Here is an 18,111-nt window from a genome sequence, read left to right as displayed (position 1 = left end):
TAAATTTACATTAAGATTAATTATCTTTAAAAGACCTTTGCACTGATTTCCAATATTTTGCTTGTCCCAAAAATGCAAAGTAACAGAACTTTTATGTGCATGAAAAGCAACAGATTAAATTGAAATATCTCTCATTTCCAAAACTATGTTGATCCCATTAACTTGTGTATAATTCAGATCTATCAGCAGATCAGTTTCTATGACAACGGACTAGGAATAACAATGCTGAGCATAAAACATAAATCAGATTCTTTTTAAACCAATCACAAATGACACTGCTTTTGAAAGGTCATTCTGACTGTCTGATAATGAAAACTCAAACTCAAAATTCATGATACAAGTTTATGATCTTCAGGCCTCTCCCTGTATGTCATGGGGCTAAGCCATTTGCAACTTGGCTATATGTTATCAACATACAAATACATTACTTTGCACATTAACAGTTTTGTGAAATGTTTATGAAAACAATCAGGTCTTATCAAAGTAACTTAAATTTCAGTGATCGTTGTGACCTATGTTTTCAACTGTCAATGGTTGTATTAATGTCATATTCAACAGACTATCTTAATAATACAATGAAACTCTTTTAAAAAGACAGGCCATGTAAGATCCAGTATGATGGTTATAGAAATCTATCCTCACCCTCAGAACCTACTGAGATCCCCACACTTTATCTATAAATATATTAACCCTGAGCTCTGTGCAAAGGAAGAAAGTGAAATAAAACAGGTTGAAATTCCAATCCAACTGATAATCTCTATAAAACATCCAACATCCTTCCCCATCAGTGTCCAGTTTATGGACCTATCTTCGAAATTATAGTAAATTTTAGACTTTGCTATTGGAGGGTAGTAAAATTACCATATTGATTATATCAAATACCTTCAAAAAATATTTTTCTGGATGTACAAACTGTAGAAATCATTCGTTATAATTTTCACTACATTCTTAGGATGAAAAATGCTCTCTGAACCTAGCATGCAAGTAATTGACAGTGTATTAAAATTAGAGTGTATGAATAACTACAGACAAAATGAATCCTGCAACACTATAATGTTCTGTATACCTGGCATACTGACATAAACAAATATTTTTTCATACCCTTAAAAAAATAATCATACCCTATCTCTGATTCTCTTATTGTTGTCATAAACTGCATCATCTGGCCCGAACCTTACAAACACCTTGACATCAATCAGCTGACCATCGCATCCACTTGGCAGAATACCTGATGGGATATTGGCTCCTATAACCTTCAGGTTCTTTTCCATTTTTGCCCATTGTAACCATCTATTGAAATAAAGGATCCCAACAATACAAAAGTAACATGACTTATTCATAGTTTATTTACATATTTCAGATAATGTCAGCAATAGCTCTGAAAGATTAGAAAGATGTTGCTTAATAATACAAATGCATAAAAGACTAATTAAAACAAATGATCCCTTTTATGCTAACAAGTAACAAAATAGGCTTGAACCTTGGTAGTTCCCTTTTTCCATATGGGGTCATAGATATATGACATAATGTAACTCTTTCATATTTTTTACATCTCCCACATCACATTTCATCACAAAAACTCAGACCCCCTCTCACCTATAATGTCACAAAGCTCTGCCTTCCCACCCAGTAAAAAATTTAAGATATAAAATTGGTCTGAAATCACTTTAGAAAAACACATAACATTACAACACTTAGTTCTCATTTATCTTGATCAATCCGGGTTTAGTCCTCTGGAAACCTATACAAAAGAGCAAAATTATGGTTAAGGAGAGGACTTATTCAAGGAATAAAGTGGTACATATCACAACTCGAGAATTTATTTCTCAATATTATCTTCCACCCTCAATGATGTAAAATGCTCCTTCATGGAACAAACTGGAAAGCCTTGCCCACTGAAATCATTGTCTTTTGGAAGTATTATTCCATTTAAATTGAGCTTAACCATCAAGCTAATCCACACACTCCGTTCTCCTCATTTACGATTTTTACCATCATCTTGCATTGTCTATGATAAGTCACTCGCACTGGTCTGATGCACTTGACAGAACTGGTACCTGTTTGTATATGGTCAGAGTGGCTGCACAGGTGAAGTACAGGTGGCACACCTTGCCAATCCTCTTCCTAAGCATGGGTCAAAGTGATGGACAGTAGAGATCATATGGAATAGACCAAAAAGTATTTGCAGACCATGGAAGGATGTCATCCACTTTCAGGCTTTGAGATACAAAAAGGGAAGAAAACTTATGTGACACCCTGTCTGTTGCTCATCTCAGAACCTTACATTATTTGCATGTTTGAATGGGAGATCAGCAAGCTGAAATATTAACTTTTTGGTTTCAAACAGCATTGTTGACAGCAAATTTTGCAACCTGAGTAAAGCCTGATCATACCATACAATAATTTCCATTCTAAGAGCTCTGAATTGACTGGCTCAATATATTCAGCAACAGTTGAAAAATTGTCAACAAACAACTGACCAGATTTCAGCCCAAGTCTTTCTGGCAGACTCAAAGTACTTCTTTTCCTGATCAGAATCAATGGTGTTAGCTCCTTCATCTAAATGAAAACCATACTGATCATGAAGAAAAATTAACCCAATCAGTTCTTTACTCAGTAGGTGCTATCTTTCACTGAACTCTATTAAATGCACTTCGTCCAGGTGCATTTGTTGCAGTGAACACAGCATTGTGATCATGTTGAAGAAAGTGATGGATTGCAACCTAACTCTGTCTTCCACCTCCATTTGCAGTGGACTTGGCTTATTAGCAGCAGTTGAACTAATTGGGACACAAGGCTTATCATCTCAATTGGGACACAAGGTTTATCAGCTCAATTGGGACACAAGGCTTGTCATCTCAATTGGGACACAAGGCTTATCATCTCAACTGGGACACAAGGCTTATCATCTCAACTGGGACACAAGGCTTATCATCTCAACTGGGACACAAGGCTTGTCATCTCAATTGGGACACAAGGCTTATCATCTCAACTGGGACACAAGGCTTATCATCTCAACTGGGACACAAGGCTTATCATTTCAACTGGGTCACAAGGCTTATCATCTCAATTGGGAGACAAGACTTGTCATCTCAATTGGGACACAAGGCTTATCATCTCAACTGGGACACAAGGCTTATCTCAATTGGGACACAAGGCTTATCATCTCAACTGGGACACAAGGCTTATCATCTCAATTTGGACACAAGGCTTATCATCTCAACTGGGACACAAGGCTTATCATCTCAATTGGGACACAAGGCTTATCATCTCAATTGGGACACAAGGCTTATCATCTTGACTTATGAAACATGCCTCATTAGGCATTTGCATAGAAGATACCTCTTCTGAATGTCTGATGATGGCTGTACAAAACTGCCTGTCAATATGTTTTACATGCTGTTCATTTTGTGCTCTAATCAGTTTTACTGTTACCATTCATGTATGATGCTGACCTTCCAATGATGAACTGTGCTTTAGCAAAAGACAAACAGTCCACTTTAACTGATGATAAAGCCATACAATTTCAATAATTAAGTCAACTGATTAATGTTTTAATGCTTCTGTTGATGTCACTCTGTCTTTTCTCAAGAAACAGAAGCAGATCCACATCCAGACTAGCTTTCAATAGCAGTGGCTGATCATCTTCAATTCTTGGCAACCAGATCTGGTTCCGACATTCAGAGATTTGCAGTTTCAGATTTTCTTCGAACATAGCATTCAGTTACCTCTTCTTCTCATCCCTTGCTTTCTGTGATCTTTTAATCACCCTTCTTCCTCTTTAACATGATCTCCAATCTTCTTTTCAACTCTCTTTGCTGTTTTTCTGTAAGTAGTCCTCGTTTCTGTCATTCATTCAAGCTGACCAGATCAGAATTCAAGGCATCAATCTATAACTGGACTGCTAGCAATTCTTGTTGCTACTGAATTGCTAGTGCTAGGTATGGAATCATCAGAAGCTATAAACTTGACGTCCGTAAAAAGCTATAAACTTGACATCCGTAAAATGCTATAAACTTGACATCCATAAAATGCTATAAACGTGACATCAGTAAAATGCTATAAACTTGACATCCGTAAACTATAAACTTGACATCCGCAAAATGCTATAAACCTGACATCCGTAAACTGCTATAAACTTGACATCCGTAAACTGCTATAAACTTGACATCCGTAAAATACTATAAACTTGACATCCGTAAACTGCTATAAACTTGACATCCGTAAACTGCTATAAACTTGACATCCGTAAAATACTATAAACTTGACATCCGTAAACTGCTATAAACTTGACATCCGTAAACTGCTATAAACTTGACATCCATAAAATGCTATAAACTTGACATCCGTAAACTGCAATAAACTTGACATCCGTAAACTGCCATAAACTTGACATCCGTAAAATGTTATAAACTTGACATCCGTAAACTGCTATAAATTTGACATCCGTAAAATGCTATAAACTTGACATCCGTAAAATGCTATAAACTTGACATCCGTAAAATGCTATAAACTTGACATCCATAAACTGCTATAAACTTGACATCTGTAAAATGCTATAAACTTGACATCTGTAAAATGCTCATCACACTAAGCAGAAACCTAATAAAATTCTTACGTAACTTTTTTCTTTAGCCAAGTTTGGTTACTTACCCAAAATGCAAGAAGTGATGCTTTTTTCATGGAAATCACTCCCTTAACATATGATTAACTCTGACTGCATATCTATTCCATTCTTGATTTCATTCCACTTCTTGACTAGTACTTCTTGGCAAACTTGTATGTAAGACTAGTTACTATGGATGTATGAATATATCAAAGCATGGATATTTGAATATTTATGTACTCTGTATGAGTTGTAAAGAAATGCATCTGATTATTGTGATATTGTTTAGTAAAACAGTATTAGGAATATGTATTTATGTGTGTATAAGAAGTAATTGATACCATGCTGTATTATGACGCTTGTTTTATATATAAGTGTTGGCTCAGATCTTTATATCTATCTTTTACTAATTTAACTTCCAACCTAAATCGAGCCTGGTTGGGACTTCTATAACAGTTTAATTAAAATATTGGGATCACCCCACCCCAACCATAACAACCCTGCACAAAGGCCTTTATGCCAGGATGCTTTCTTTAAAATTTGACCAAATTCTATCAAGCAGTATTTCAGTACAAGTCATTTAAATATTTTACAATTGTTACAACTCTATGGTCTTAAACTAAGTAACAGAAAAGACCAAAAACCAAGTTTTGTAATGTTCAACAAATAATTTAAGAGAACTTTTTTAAAAAAAAGAACATAAGTAGTGTGAATTAAATCCCAAATAGTCTTTAAAAAAAGTTCTATCACAAGTCCAAATGAATGAAGTTCCAACTGAATTTTAGTGGTATTCCAAATAAATTCCAATACTGAATGTGTTGATGTACCTGTAGTCTCAAATGTGCTAATGTGCCAATGGCCTGGAGTCTGATGATGTGCTAACAGTCTTTTGATGTATCACAATAATATAATCCAATATGTCCTTGTCTGAATTCACTATAATTCCAAATTAAAGCTCCAGTCCAAGAATATTTCTAAGCACTTTGTAATGCCAATGAATAATAATTTGAATAAATAAAATCCACCAAAATTAAAAATCAAACACAATGCTAAAAATGATTCTGCTTCAGATGATAAGGCAAAAATGAGTAATTTATCAAGTAAACATTATATAAAATGCTAAGACACAATATTAGAGCTAAGATGTAGGTCAGTCTCCTTTATAAAATATTTACAGTTGTCAACAAATTTTGGAACTTCCAAATGGAACAAATGTCCTAGACTCAGATTCAAATAAACATGTTTACCTCCATCTGATCTGAATATTTAACCTATACTCTCAGAGATATATAGCTATATATTATGCTGTTTACAAAATAAATATTACTAGTAAGGTACATGAATTTGATTTTGGACAAGGTCAAGTACAAAATACAGACGTAAATAATATATGATCATTAAGATATGATGTGATGTGATTTAGATTTTTAACATAGCTTTAACAATTTTTTCAGTCATATCGCTATATTGTCTGCAATGTGGTAGTTTATAGTGATGTCTAGCACTGAGGCATCATGCCGAAGACATGTAGCATGATGTCCCATCCAGTCACATTATCTGGACACCAGGCCAACCAGTTTTAACACTAACCTCTTAATGCTGAACACTAAGTGGGGCAGCTGTTAGTACCATTTTTATAAGTCTTTGATATGACTCAGCTGGGAATTGAACCCACGACCATCCACATCCAAGACATGCACTCTAACCACTAGGTCACTGGAGTGGTCTAATCATTAAGAAAAGCCAACAAATCATACAAATGAAATATACATAACACTATTTGTTTTTTTTTTTTTTACAAGCAACCATATTTAATGGCAAATTGGCATCATTCTGTACAAATCTTAAAGCCCTCTATGCCTGAATGCTGCCCTATGTGATTAAATTCTTTTCATCAATTTTTGATAAGAACTGTTTAAAGGGTTTCTCTTTGTAATAATGGCAGTCATATCTGAAAGCTTACTGACAACATTTGTACAAAAAATATTAAAGATCTTGATGCTTTCTGTTAAATTTAATCAAACTGTATTCAGCAGTTTTAGACATGAAGTCATTTAAAGATTTTTTTAATTTTAGTAAAGGTGGATGGCTATGGCAGATTTGCATGGTTTGAACAAGTTGAAAAGCTTTTATGCCATGATGCCAGGTTTCAAATTTAGTCTGACAGATTTTGATCAGAAATTAAAGATAGCAATTGCTATCATTTTCTTTCTTTTCTTCTGAATCTGACTTTATTCATGTACCTGTACTTCAATTTCAGGGTCAGTGTTAGAACATGGCAAGGATTCGGAGACACCATATAAATGAATCCTCTGTCACTGATGTAGGATTTTCAATTGGTTCTCAAGCAACTCAATTTTGTCACCTTTCAAGTTCTGCATGAACATTAGCCACAGAGGCTATCAAATTTTGAATTTCACAAAAAAATTTGTTGCATTCTTATCCACAACAATCTGACCCACAGCTTTATCAAAAGAGGTAGTGATTTCTTGTGTTTGAAGGACCGTTAACAATTTATTAACAAAATTTTCAGTAGACAGTTCACTTAATGCCACATCAGATGCTATGTTAGGTGTAATTTCTGGGGCAGTCATTGGCAGATTCAAAAAAATAAGCGCTGGAGGCTAATTAATTTGGTGGACTGTTCAGTCTGCATGGGCAAGATTTTACTTGTCTTTTTTGGGTTTGGCATTGCATGAGGTTATTAGACCTATGCCTCCTTTTAAGTCTCTTTCCTTCTTGTCATAAATGTATAAAGAAAATCTCTGTACACATCCACACACAACACAATAAACTTGTGCAGTGCACCTCAATCCTCTTAACTCAATTTTTTTAGCTAAGTAACTGAGATTAATTTGAATTCATCCAACTCAATTATCAAAACATATCTGTATACTGATCCCAAAGTTCACACCTATCAGCCATACCACTGCTTGTGACTATCCCAAAGTTCACACCTATCAGCCATTATCACTGCTTGTGACTATCCCAAAGTTCACACCTATCAGCCATACCAATGCTTGTGACTATCCCAAAGTTCACACCTATCAGCTATATCACTGCTTGTGACTGTCCCAAAGTTCACACCTATCAGTCATTATCACTGCTTGTGACTGTCCCAAAGTTCACACCTATCAGCCATATCACTGCTTGCGACTGTCAGCTGAAAACTTGACTTAAAGTTTGTTCCATGTTTTAAAAATATGCAGATGATCTATCTGTAATCTTAATCTGCATCTTTATTCAAGTATTAAAAAAGGCACTAAGCATTTACAGGCATGTGTAAATGAACAGCTTTTGCATGGAAATGCTATGACATGTTTCAATAAACACTGAAGACTGTTTAGCCAAGTGATATTCCCATCATATTTTTTAAAGTTGCTGCATTTGTGCCTTGAGCAAAAACCATTCTCTCGTTACAAAATTTATAAGATGTACCATTATTCAACAAAAGGAACTCTACCAAATGTCTAGATATCACAATGTCTATTTCAACACACCTAATGTATATACCAAAGGCCACCTTATCTTGTTAGGAATTTCTTTATGACTACCAAGGCATGAAACTGTCTCAGTTTAAATCAATTCTTCAAATGGAATTAAATTAGACTATTAAAATTAAATAATATTTAAAAAAATAAATGTATAAATTAACATTTCAATCTGTGGAAAAAAATGTTATTTATAAATTTACAATGAGTTAACTCCCTTTCTGTGCAGAATTCAAATATCAAAAGTAGCACAAGTATATAAAATATTTTGTACAATATTAAAGTGTATGTCAATGTTATCATGTAAGCACATTTACTCAAATTAAATTAAATATTAATTGCTGTTCTAAAAGTTAATACTAAAATAGTTCAACAAAAGTCTCTTGAATCCTGAATGTTGAATGCACTGCACCTTAAATATCATCAAAAAATTTCCAGATGAAATTTGTTTATTGCTGCAGAATTTGACAGTGGTGGCCAGGCACTAAACTGGTCAAGAAAAGAGAACACTGCGTCTATCATAACAAATAAGCAGGTACTAAGAATTTGTTTTTCAACCTGTGACATTACAGCATGTGACATTCAGTCTGGTTTGTAATGGATCACATATTTAGGCTGAACACATCTAAAAATGTCCACATAATTTAAAACTGATTTTTCAATTTATACTTCTCAGGGCTAGTAAAAAATAACCTTTGAAAGGAGTATGTATGTATGTATGTATGTATGTATGCATGTATTTATGAGGATCCAAATAAAGTGAATTAGGGTCATTCAAAGGTACGCATAATCAAATTCTACAAAAATGACTATAGAGAGAGTTATTTTTCATTAAATAATTCTTCTGTAATGATTTTGAAGAACTTCCCATCCCAAGTCCTACATTTAAGACGTTGACCCCTATGACATTCAGGGTCAACAACTTAAGTTACACTGTTAAGACCTTTTGTATCTTACATTTGTGTTGTTTGTATGTCCAAATAGTTTTTTATTTATTGTTACCCAAGAGGTCATTGGCTCTTATACATCAAGTGTCTGACTCACATACTAATCCTACCTTTCTGTTGTCTCCTGGTCAGTTTTTAATTTAGCTGGCTTTATGTCATTCAGGTGTTTTTCTACGTCTTCGTAAGAACAGCTTCCTAATCTGTCAAGAATAAATCGATCTGTTTCGATAAATTTGTCCGCATCCTGCACTACATCAATGGATGCGCTCATATTTGAGGAACCTACAACAAACAATAGTCAAGTCTGAACCTGAAAATATATTTATTTACATGAACCAACTTGAAATGTGTGCATGGCGTGTTCTTATAGCAATCATATCATAACAATACATGTTTTTTTTTAAAAAGAAAGAAGCAGTATACTTTTTTTGCTGAAAACAATATTTCACCTTGTGCTGCCCATTATCACAAGCCACAAACAACAAGCACACTCTTATTTGCTGAAAGCAGATTTTCACCTGCACTGCCCATCATCACAAGCCATAAACAAAAATATGATATCTTTTTATAAAGGAAAAAATGTTGAGCATTTTCACCAGTGGCTAATTATGACCATCAGATAGTCTATTCAGGAATTTCAATTTTGGTACAAGGGCCAATAATTTAACTGCAATAAAAACAAATAAACAAGAGTCACAATTCATGAAAGGATTAGTTGCTAGTGGTGCCTACTCTAATGGAGAAATTGTTCAATAGACAGTTTTAATTGATATGAGCAAATCAGAAAACATAACATTTACTCTAGCTACATTTTTTGTAATTATTTATACCTCTGCCTATACTTTGAACATTTTATCCGCTATCAGGAAAATATATTTCAGGGCTGGGAATTAACTTTTCCAGAATCTGCAGTGCAAAAGAAAAATGTCAGTGGATAATTATTTGCATATTTTATCTACAACAATCAGACCCACTGCTGCCTCTGGCTTGCCAATATGGACCACTGATATCTTACTTCTGCCCATGTGGGTTTATTGAAAGTCTCTGGCTCAGCCAATGTGAGAAAATTTGCCTGTAGCTTCCCATGGGTTCTTTCTTCTTCTGCCACTATATATAATGCCCGATTGGGGCCCTGAGTGGCCTAGTGGTCTAAAGCGCTCTCACTGCCATCTCACCTCTGTCTGCATGGGTTCGAGCCTAGGATTCAGCCAATGTGGGTATGTGAGAAAGCGTGCCAGTAGCTTCTCGTGGGTCAGTGGTTCTTCCCGGGGTTTTCCTGGGTTCTTCCTCCACCATTAATACTGACCGCCATGCATAGCCTATCGTGTGCTGAAAAATGGCGTTAAACCCCACAACAACAATAATGCCCAACTAGTTCTAGACGTATCCCCTGATGTAATATTATTGGCTATTAAAGAATATCTCCAGAAGGTGATCTGTACTATTTAAAAAATACTAAATATCCATACAGTTGTGAAGAGGAGATGAGACTGACTTGAATGTATTTTTCCCCATGGAAACCCTAGTGAACATATAACATAAACCAGCTTTTGTCTGAAGTCTCAGTTCTAGTCCAGTGTGTAATGTCCGATTACTTCGACTGTCAAGAATATTTGAGTGATATTTTAAAGCTAATTAGATTAAGGCTTACACTACACCTGATATATTGGTTTGGGGCGATCAAGAAACATAAATATCAGGGTTGAAGGACTATCTGTCCGACATGCTGGCATCACTGCCACTGGTGCTCGATGCGAGCTCGATGTTGAAAACAAAAAGCAATAATGTGAAAGAAAACAATCATACCCATTGACAAAATTACCGTAACTGACCCCCATGACTCGTTCTGACCTAGGACCACTCTATCATACAAGAGAAGCACCAAGCCTAACACATAAATAACGTGTGATCGTCTTCCATTGTTGGGCTAGACGTCGCTAGATTATTATATGCATAATATTCGCACACCCTCCCAATTGCTTGTTCCCCCTTTCCGATTTTAAAAACAAAAAGCAATACGGATACAAACAAATGCATAAAACGTAGCCATTTCATTCATGGTTTTAATATTTCTAACCTGTTTGTTGTATGGTGGTCCACAACAAACGGACGCTCTCGATGTAAGTAAGGTTCAAAGTCTTTTGTCAAATTTCTAGATTAGTCCATTCCAATAAAAAGTGTTTCGTCTGCGTCCAATATTTATGGAAAGTTTTAATATTTCTATAAATAAATTTAACAAATGAAAAGATAAATTTATGTATACATGTTTCCAATGAGATATAACTCAACAATATATCGATTTATTGAGCTCATCAAAACCAATAATATCTGCTGCTTGAAAACATAGACTCGCCCACGCAAATATGGCAACATTGTTACTAACGACGTTCCGTTTGATTCGAAACGAAAATAACTGCAACCCCTGGCGACCAATCGGTGTGTTTGATGGGGTACAAACAAAGTGAGGGTGTGCGAAAGAAGTAGTTTATGCTGTTGGGAAGATAGTATGGTAACCTTGCATTCCATGATATCCAGGTACACACCGTTTAATGTCCGATACCGGAGGAGAAATTCATGATGGAGGAAGTAATATAAAAACTGCATAGGCAAAAGAAAAAAAAATAAATAAAAATAAAACACTAAAAAGAACGTAGCATTAGAATAGTTTTTTTTTTTTCCAGATGTATCTTGATGGGCAATGTCGTATATTCACAAGTATGTCGACTGAAGAAGTACCCAGTGTTTGTATTAAGTGTCATTTTCTGCCATTGTGTGAGAAACCGAAAAACTGGACGAGTGAAGCGATTTCGCACCCGCGGCACGTGTGTCAGAAGAGCTATATTTTAATGAAAGTTTGATCGATTGTGTTCATCTGTTATTTTACATTAAGTATCAACATTCATGAATATACCGACTTTCCTGTCGTTCTTTTCGCATGACGGCACAAAACGCGTGCAAAGTCCATATCCGCCATTTTGATTCCCTTGCCACGCACACTGGCACATAACAACATTGTTCTTCCCACATAATTATAAAGGCAAGTATCATTTTGTGCGTGAGGAAATTTAACACATCAAATTATGTTGTGCATGGCAACCGCACGAGACCAAATTAGTGACTTTTCCCATTATTTCTTCAAATAAAACATTAAATTTCAACCATCTGTTATTCTTCCATAAACAATAGATCAATCAATAAACAAAAACAAATGGATACCCAAACAGGTGGCAACATGTAAAAATTTTCAGTTTTCATGGGCATAAATCAATCGTTTTTGGTTATCTTTCACTCATTTTGACCTCTATAGAAATACAAGATAAGTGTCCATTCGTTGTTGTTTCCCGTTAAGGAATCAGTTCAAGGTCCGCATCAGATTATGTATTGTGGTCCATATAAAAGTTGGAAAGAAAGTGAAGTCATTTAAATTATTAGGCTTAACATTTCTAGGAACCCAAACAGAAATAATTTTGTCTTGTTAATATCTTAGAGAAGTATATTCACAGAGTTATCCCCGCAAATTCTTCAATCAGTTTAGCTATACCTGTCCCACCCAATGAGGATTTAAAAGAGGACGTGAAATCGGATTGTAGTGACTTTGACGTAACCAGATCTCACATTTCGGAAATATTGAACAATCTGGACCAGAAACTTTCACATCTGCTGCCCCGGGAGAAGAGTGGATTAAAACAGCTATTAGAGAGAATATAAGCACTTGTTTCCAGATATTCCAACATGAACAAATAAAGATCTGCTAAGACATTGAAACTGTAGATTCTACACCAATGAAACAACACCCTAACAAGATAAATCCTCTCAAACTAGACTAAGAATTTTTTTTTTAAATATTTGCTGAAGAATTACTTCATCGAACTAAGTAAAAGTAATTGGAGATCAGCAGATATTCTAATACCGAAACAAGAGAATACTTTGCGTATGTGTACTAATCATGCAGAAAAGTAAAAAGTGTCACCAAGACAGATTCATCTCCAATACCCAGAATCGATGACTGCATTGATGGAATTGGAAATGTCAAATATATTACCAAGTTAGAACTATGAAGGGATTCTGCCAAATTCCACTTACAAAGCGAAGAAAATTTCAGCCTCCGTAACTCCAGATAGTCTTTACCAATATATGGTTATGCCGTTGGGGATGAATTTTTTTTCTTCTTTCTTTTTCTTCTTCTAATTTCATGGTGTTTGTATTTGTAATCATATCATTATATGTTTTTTATCTTATAGGCGTTGTCTAATCTTGTAAAGCGCTTAGAGCTTCTAAGATTAGGCGCTATACAAAGTCCTCATTATTATTCCTCATTATTATTATTATTACCTTCCATCGTTTGGTGAACATGATAACATCCGGTATAGGTATTTGTGACGCTTACATCGATGAAGTCATAACCTACAACGACATCTGGAAGTTCTTTGATCGATTCAATAGTGCAAATCTGACAATTAAAAGTCGAAGTAAATGTAACTTTTGCCTTGCTTGTATTACATTTTGAGGTCATATTGTGGGATACGGACAAATAAAACCTATAGCAGTCACGGGCTAGGCTGTCTCTGACTCTCCAGTGCCTATATTGTTGTAGGTTCATATATTACTCATTCATATAAAGTATCTGCTGATGCAATTTTGCATGCATGGAAGTACTGTATTGCATTATTTGTATATATGTTGGACCATTCACGAAATATATTCCTATGCAATAATAATTATATGTATGTTTGACTACTATGCCAAAAGAAATTTTTATTGCATGAATCTTTCTTTTTCTTTATGTGGGGATGTGTGTGTAATGTATACCTATATTATGTGTATTATTATCATTCATAATTTTGGTTCATGTATCATGACAGTCAATTCATTCGTAAAGTTCCATGGTTGAGATGTACTATAGTTTAGGTAAACATGACGTGACCTAACTCCAGGACATGAGTTCAGAAAGGTCAAGTTTACCTAATTTATGATTAGTCGGTGCTAGAATAGCTGACTTCTGTACTGACAGAGTGATTTCGAAATATCAAGATGATTCATTTGAGCCTCGTATTGCATTAATGCATGTTGGTATTCCATATGTTATAATTATTTCGTAGAATAAGGAATTCGTAGCAGTATTATCAATCTTGGATGAGTTACATTAAGAGGATCGATTCATTTCTTTTTTTTAATGATTCGTTGGAATTACAGTGCTCTAACATTCATTTAAAGATTATTTAAATATATAATAGCTGTACGAAATTACTGAGAATTCATTTAAACTATCTGGATTTATAGCTGCCACGAGAATATTGTGAATTCATTTAAAGACATTTGGGGATTATAGCATGGTGACTCTTTTGTACTGTTAATACATCATTACAATGAAGACTTTCATTTGAAATACCTTTGGAACTCATTTGGATTGCTCGAATCTTTTGCAATTGATAGAACTTTTTGGACTTTATAGAATTCTTTCACCAGATTGTAAGTTATTTTTTTTTTAATTCTTTCACTTTGTATTTTAGGCAAATAAATTATAGTTTCAATTACACAAAACTTGCTGGTTTTTCTCTTTATTGTTTATTGTTTTAAGACCATAGAGTCATAACATTAAATGAATTAATTACCGCTTCGATGGCCTAGTGGTTAGAGCGTCCGCCTCGGATGCAGGAGGGATCGTGGGTTCGATCCCCGGCCGAGTCATACCAAAGACTTACAAAAATGGTACTAACAGATTCCTCGCTTGGCGCTCAACATTACGAGGCTAGTGTTAGGACTGGTCGGCCTGGTATCTGGATATTGTGACTGTGTGGGACATCACGCTACATGTCTGCGACATGATGCCCCAGTGCTAGACATCACTAAAAACTGCCAAACTGCAGACATCATAGCGATATGACTGAAAAATTGTTAAAGCTACGTTAAAAATCCAAATCACTCACACATATTAATTCATTCTGTGTGGTCAAATTAGTTAATTCATTGTACGATGGAACGAAATCTGTTACCTTATTTATGTATTTAAGTGTAAATATTAATACTGCCCAAACAATGCATAATACGTTGGGGGGGGGGGGGTCTTCGTTTTTTTAAACGTGGTTTGAGCGTCCGCCTCTGATGCGGGAAGTCGTGAGTTCGATCCCCGGTCGAGTCATACCAGAAACTTACAAAAATGGTACTAACAGCTTGCTTTTCGTTCAGCATTAAGAGGTTAGTGTTAGGACTGGTCGGCCTGGTGTCAGAAGGATACCAGGTGACAGGGTGGGACATCATGCTACAGTTCTGATGCATGATGCCCCAGTGCTAGACATCACTATAAGCTGTAACACTGTAGACATCATAGCGATATGACTGAAAAATTGTTAAAGCTACGTTAAAAATCCAAATCACACACACATACACATATTATAAAATCGCTCTTAACCTTAAGCGGGCGCGATCAGGGCCATGTCGAGCGGTACCGTGGGAAAATGATTTGGCATTCCTTAAACGTATGATCTTAAGTCAAACGTTTGATAACGATACACAGTCGAATGCCTGAGCTAAATATCGGTACCGAAATTTATTAAGCTACGCAAGGCGTGGCTTGAAATATCAGCGTTTATTCTGAAATAAGTCGCGCGAGCAAGGAGAGAAGTGTCCTCCCTTTTAGTTAGTACATGGAGGACAGGTAAATTTTAAGCAACGATACGAGTCCCTGTGCCTAGAGATGACCTGTTTGATATAAAAAATAATGCTTTAAAGAAATAATTAAGATTTTTATATATTAAAAAACTAACTTAAAGAAATTTTCAAAAAATATAAATGTAAAAAAGATAGATAAAAAATTCGTTTATATGCTTACTGGTTTTGTAAACGTTTACGTTTGCAGAGGTTAAAGAAAACTAAGCCATTTTACACGCGTAAACTTTGCAGCCTTACGTATACAGAAAATCGGGTATAGCAAAACAATATTTCGGTATAACTAAATGTTTAAAAGAGTCTACCAACGGCATTATACATATCCATAGTAAATAATTTTGGCCCCATACCTTACTGTGATAAGGATTATCCCTCCTGTTTGACTGAATATTTTGTCTCGTGAATAGTGAATGTGTACGGTTTTGCAAGGGAATTTCCCAGTTGAAGCTATTTATATATCACGCTTGCTATTTAAGAGTCCAGTACTTTGTGATATAAATAGCCTAAACTGGGGAAGAGAGAATTGTATGTTATAAGCAGTTATAATGGAAATTACTTCATTCTGAACTCATTTTTAAATATATGTGGGTTGAACACGAAAGGATGTGAACAGCGTAGTGCATAGAGGAAAAAAAAAAAAAAATACACAGATTTACCCAGCCAGTGGGATGAACGAGTTTGACGTATACATATGAACAAACAAACGAGTTGAATGAAATTGTGTTGAAAGTTTTATTTCATAACTCGCGAATTTTTATTTTATCTGTTCAATTATACGGGGGTGGTTGAAATTGGAATTTTCAATATTGAGGTTTTAAATGTAATCTGTTGCGTTAAACAGCGGTAGTTGGAAGTTCCACTTCCCATGTCGAGAATTCCAGTATCACACATAAAGTCAAATTGTATGTGTTGAGATGGTCTGTCAACCATACATATGTTGTTTAAGGACACTTTATTCTGTTTTGCTCATGAATGTGAAGCTAAAACAAGAGCTGTGTGTATTTTATAAATTATTATATTCCAGTTATTGCTTATAATCAGACTACATGTAAATATTTCTAGATTTATTCACAATTATTTACTGACATCTTCCTCAATTATTTAAGCAAATAAAATTTCTTCCACTCGTTTCCTTAATGTTTACACTTTCAACTTGATAAAGTTCGTATGTTTACTCTTTTATGTCCTTGAAGAGTAAATATTCTAATTTTCGTCACGAAAATATAAAGAATTTATTATTATTATTATTATTGCTGTTGTTGTTGAAATGGAAAACGTTATAATCTATTCAAATTAAAGGGTTATATGGCTTCGTATTGATTGTCGTACAATGTTGTAAAAAGAGATCGAAGTAATTTTCTGGCATGCTTATGGCAGACATTTTTACTTTGTCGCACACTTCTAGCAAGAAAAAGCTTGTATTCCTCATGTATTTCCCCAGGATCTAATAAGGACAAAGAAATTATCCTTCAAAAAGGGCACTTTATACGTGTATCTTAATAAAAGGCACCTAATTGTATCATGAATTGAAAAGGCAGATTGAGAAATATACGTGTATCTTAATAAAAGGCACCTAATTGTATCATGAATTGCAAAGGCAGATTGAGAAATATACGTGTATCTTAATAAAAGGCACCTAACTGTATCATGAATTGCAAAGGCAGATTGAGAAATATACGTGTATCTTAATAAAAGGCACCTAACTGTATCATGAATTGCAAAGGCAGATTGAGAAATATACGTGTATCTTAATAAAAGGCACCTAATTGTATCATGAATTGCAAAGGCAGAAATATAGTTATAGGGAGCTTCTGCATCTTAAGTGTTTCCATGGCATTATTTTGCCATCTAACTGTAAGGAACACTTGATAAAGAAAACGTTCCGGTTGCTTTTCGCCCAATTTGTTTTTTTTTTGGGGGGGGGGAGGGGGTAGGGCTGGAGGGAGGGTGGGGCCGCTGGCTCCGCCACTCCATTCGGCTTTGAATTGTTGTTGTTTAATTGTTAATTATCGTAATTGTTGAAGTTGTTGTTGTTATTATTATTCTTGAATAATCTTCAAAGCTATTGATTTGAATTTTGTTCAGAAAATCAACGTTTCATATTTAGTTCTTCCACTGAAAAGAAAATTCCCGTTTACGTTTGTGAAAAATTAAAGGGTATTTTACAACTTAACTAAAGGCAAATTGTTCTGAAAGACGTCTTGTACAAAGCAGGGAGAAAACACGGTCTCACGCAGTAAAAAAATTAAAATAAAAGCCTGCCGCTGCGCCATTCTAAAATGGCTGGGCCTGCGGGTAGGGGGAGGGGCGTTACTTAAGTTACATACAGATCTACCCTCATGACACAATTTTGTGTATTTTTGTTGCACACAGTTCTAGTTCACTGATTTGTCATATATTT

General features: G+C 35.0%; 1 protein-coding gene across 1 annotated transcript in view; it reads right to left on the bottom strand.

Moving 5' to 3' along the window:
• The window catches only part of LOC149779975 (uncharacterized), a 56,573-nt gene extending 40,431 nt beyond the window's left edge, over positions 1–16,142 (bottom strand). Inside the window, exons 1-3 of the mRNA XM_089936698.1 lie at positions 16,066–16,142; positions 9,155–9,326; positions 1,122–1,290 (exon numbers count right to left, since the gene is read on the bottom strand). Coding sequence (XP_089792824.1) covers positions 1,122–1,290; positions 9,155–9,315 — 330 coding nt within the window. The 5' untranslated portion in view covers positions 9,316–9,326; positions 16,066–16,142. The remainder of the gene's footprint in view (positions 1–1,121; positions 1,291–9,154; positions 9,327–16,065) is intronic.
• Between the last annotated feature and the right edge of the window lie 1,969 nt (positions 16,143–18,111).

Source organism: Sinohyriopsis cumingii, chromosome 16 (genome assembly GCF_028554795.1).
Source record: "Sinohyriopsis cumingii isolate HCF-2022 chromosome 16, ASM2855479v2, whole genome shotgun sequence".
Taxonomy (NCBI): domain Eukaryota; kingdom Metazoa; phylum Mollusca; class Bivalvia; order Unionida; family Unionidae; genus Sinohyriopsis; species Sinohyriopsis cumingii.
This window is presented reverse-complemented; position numbering and strand designations above follow the sequence as displayed.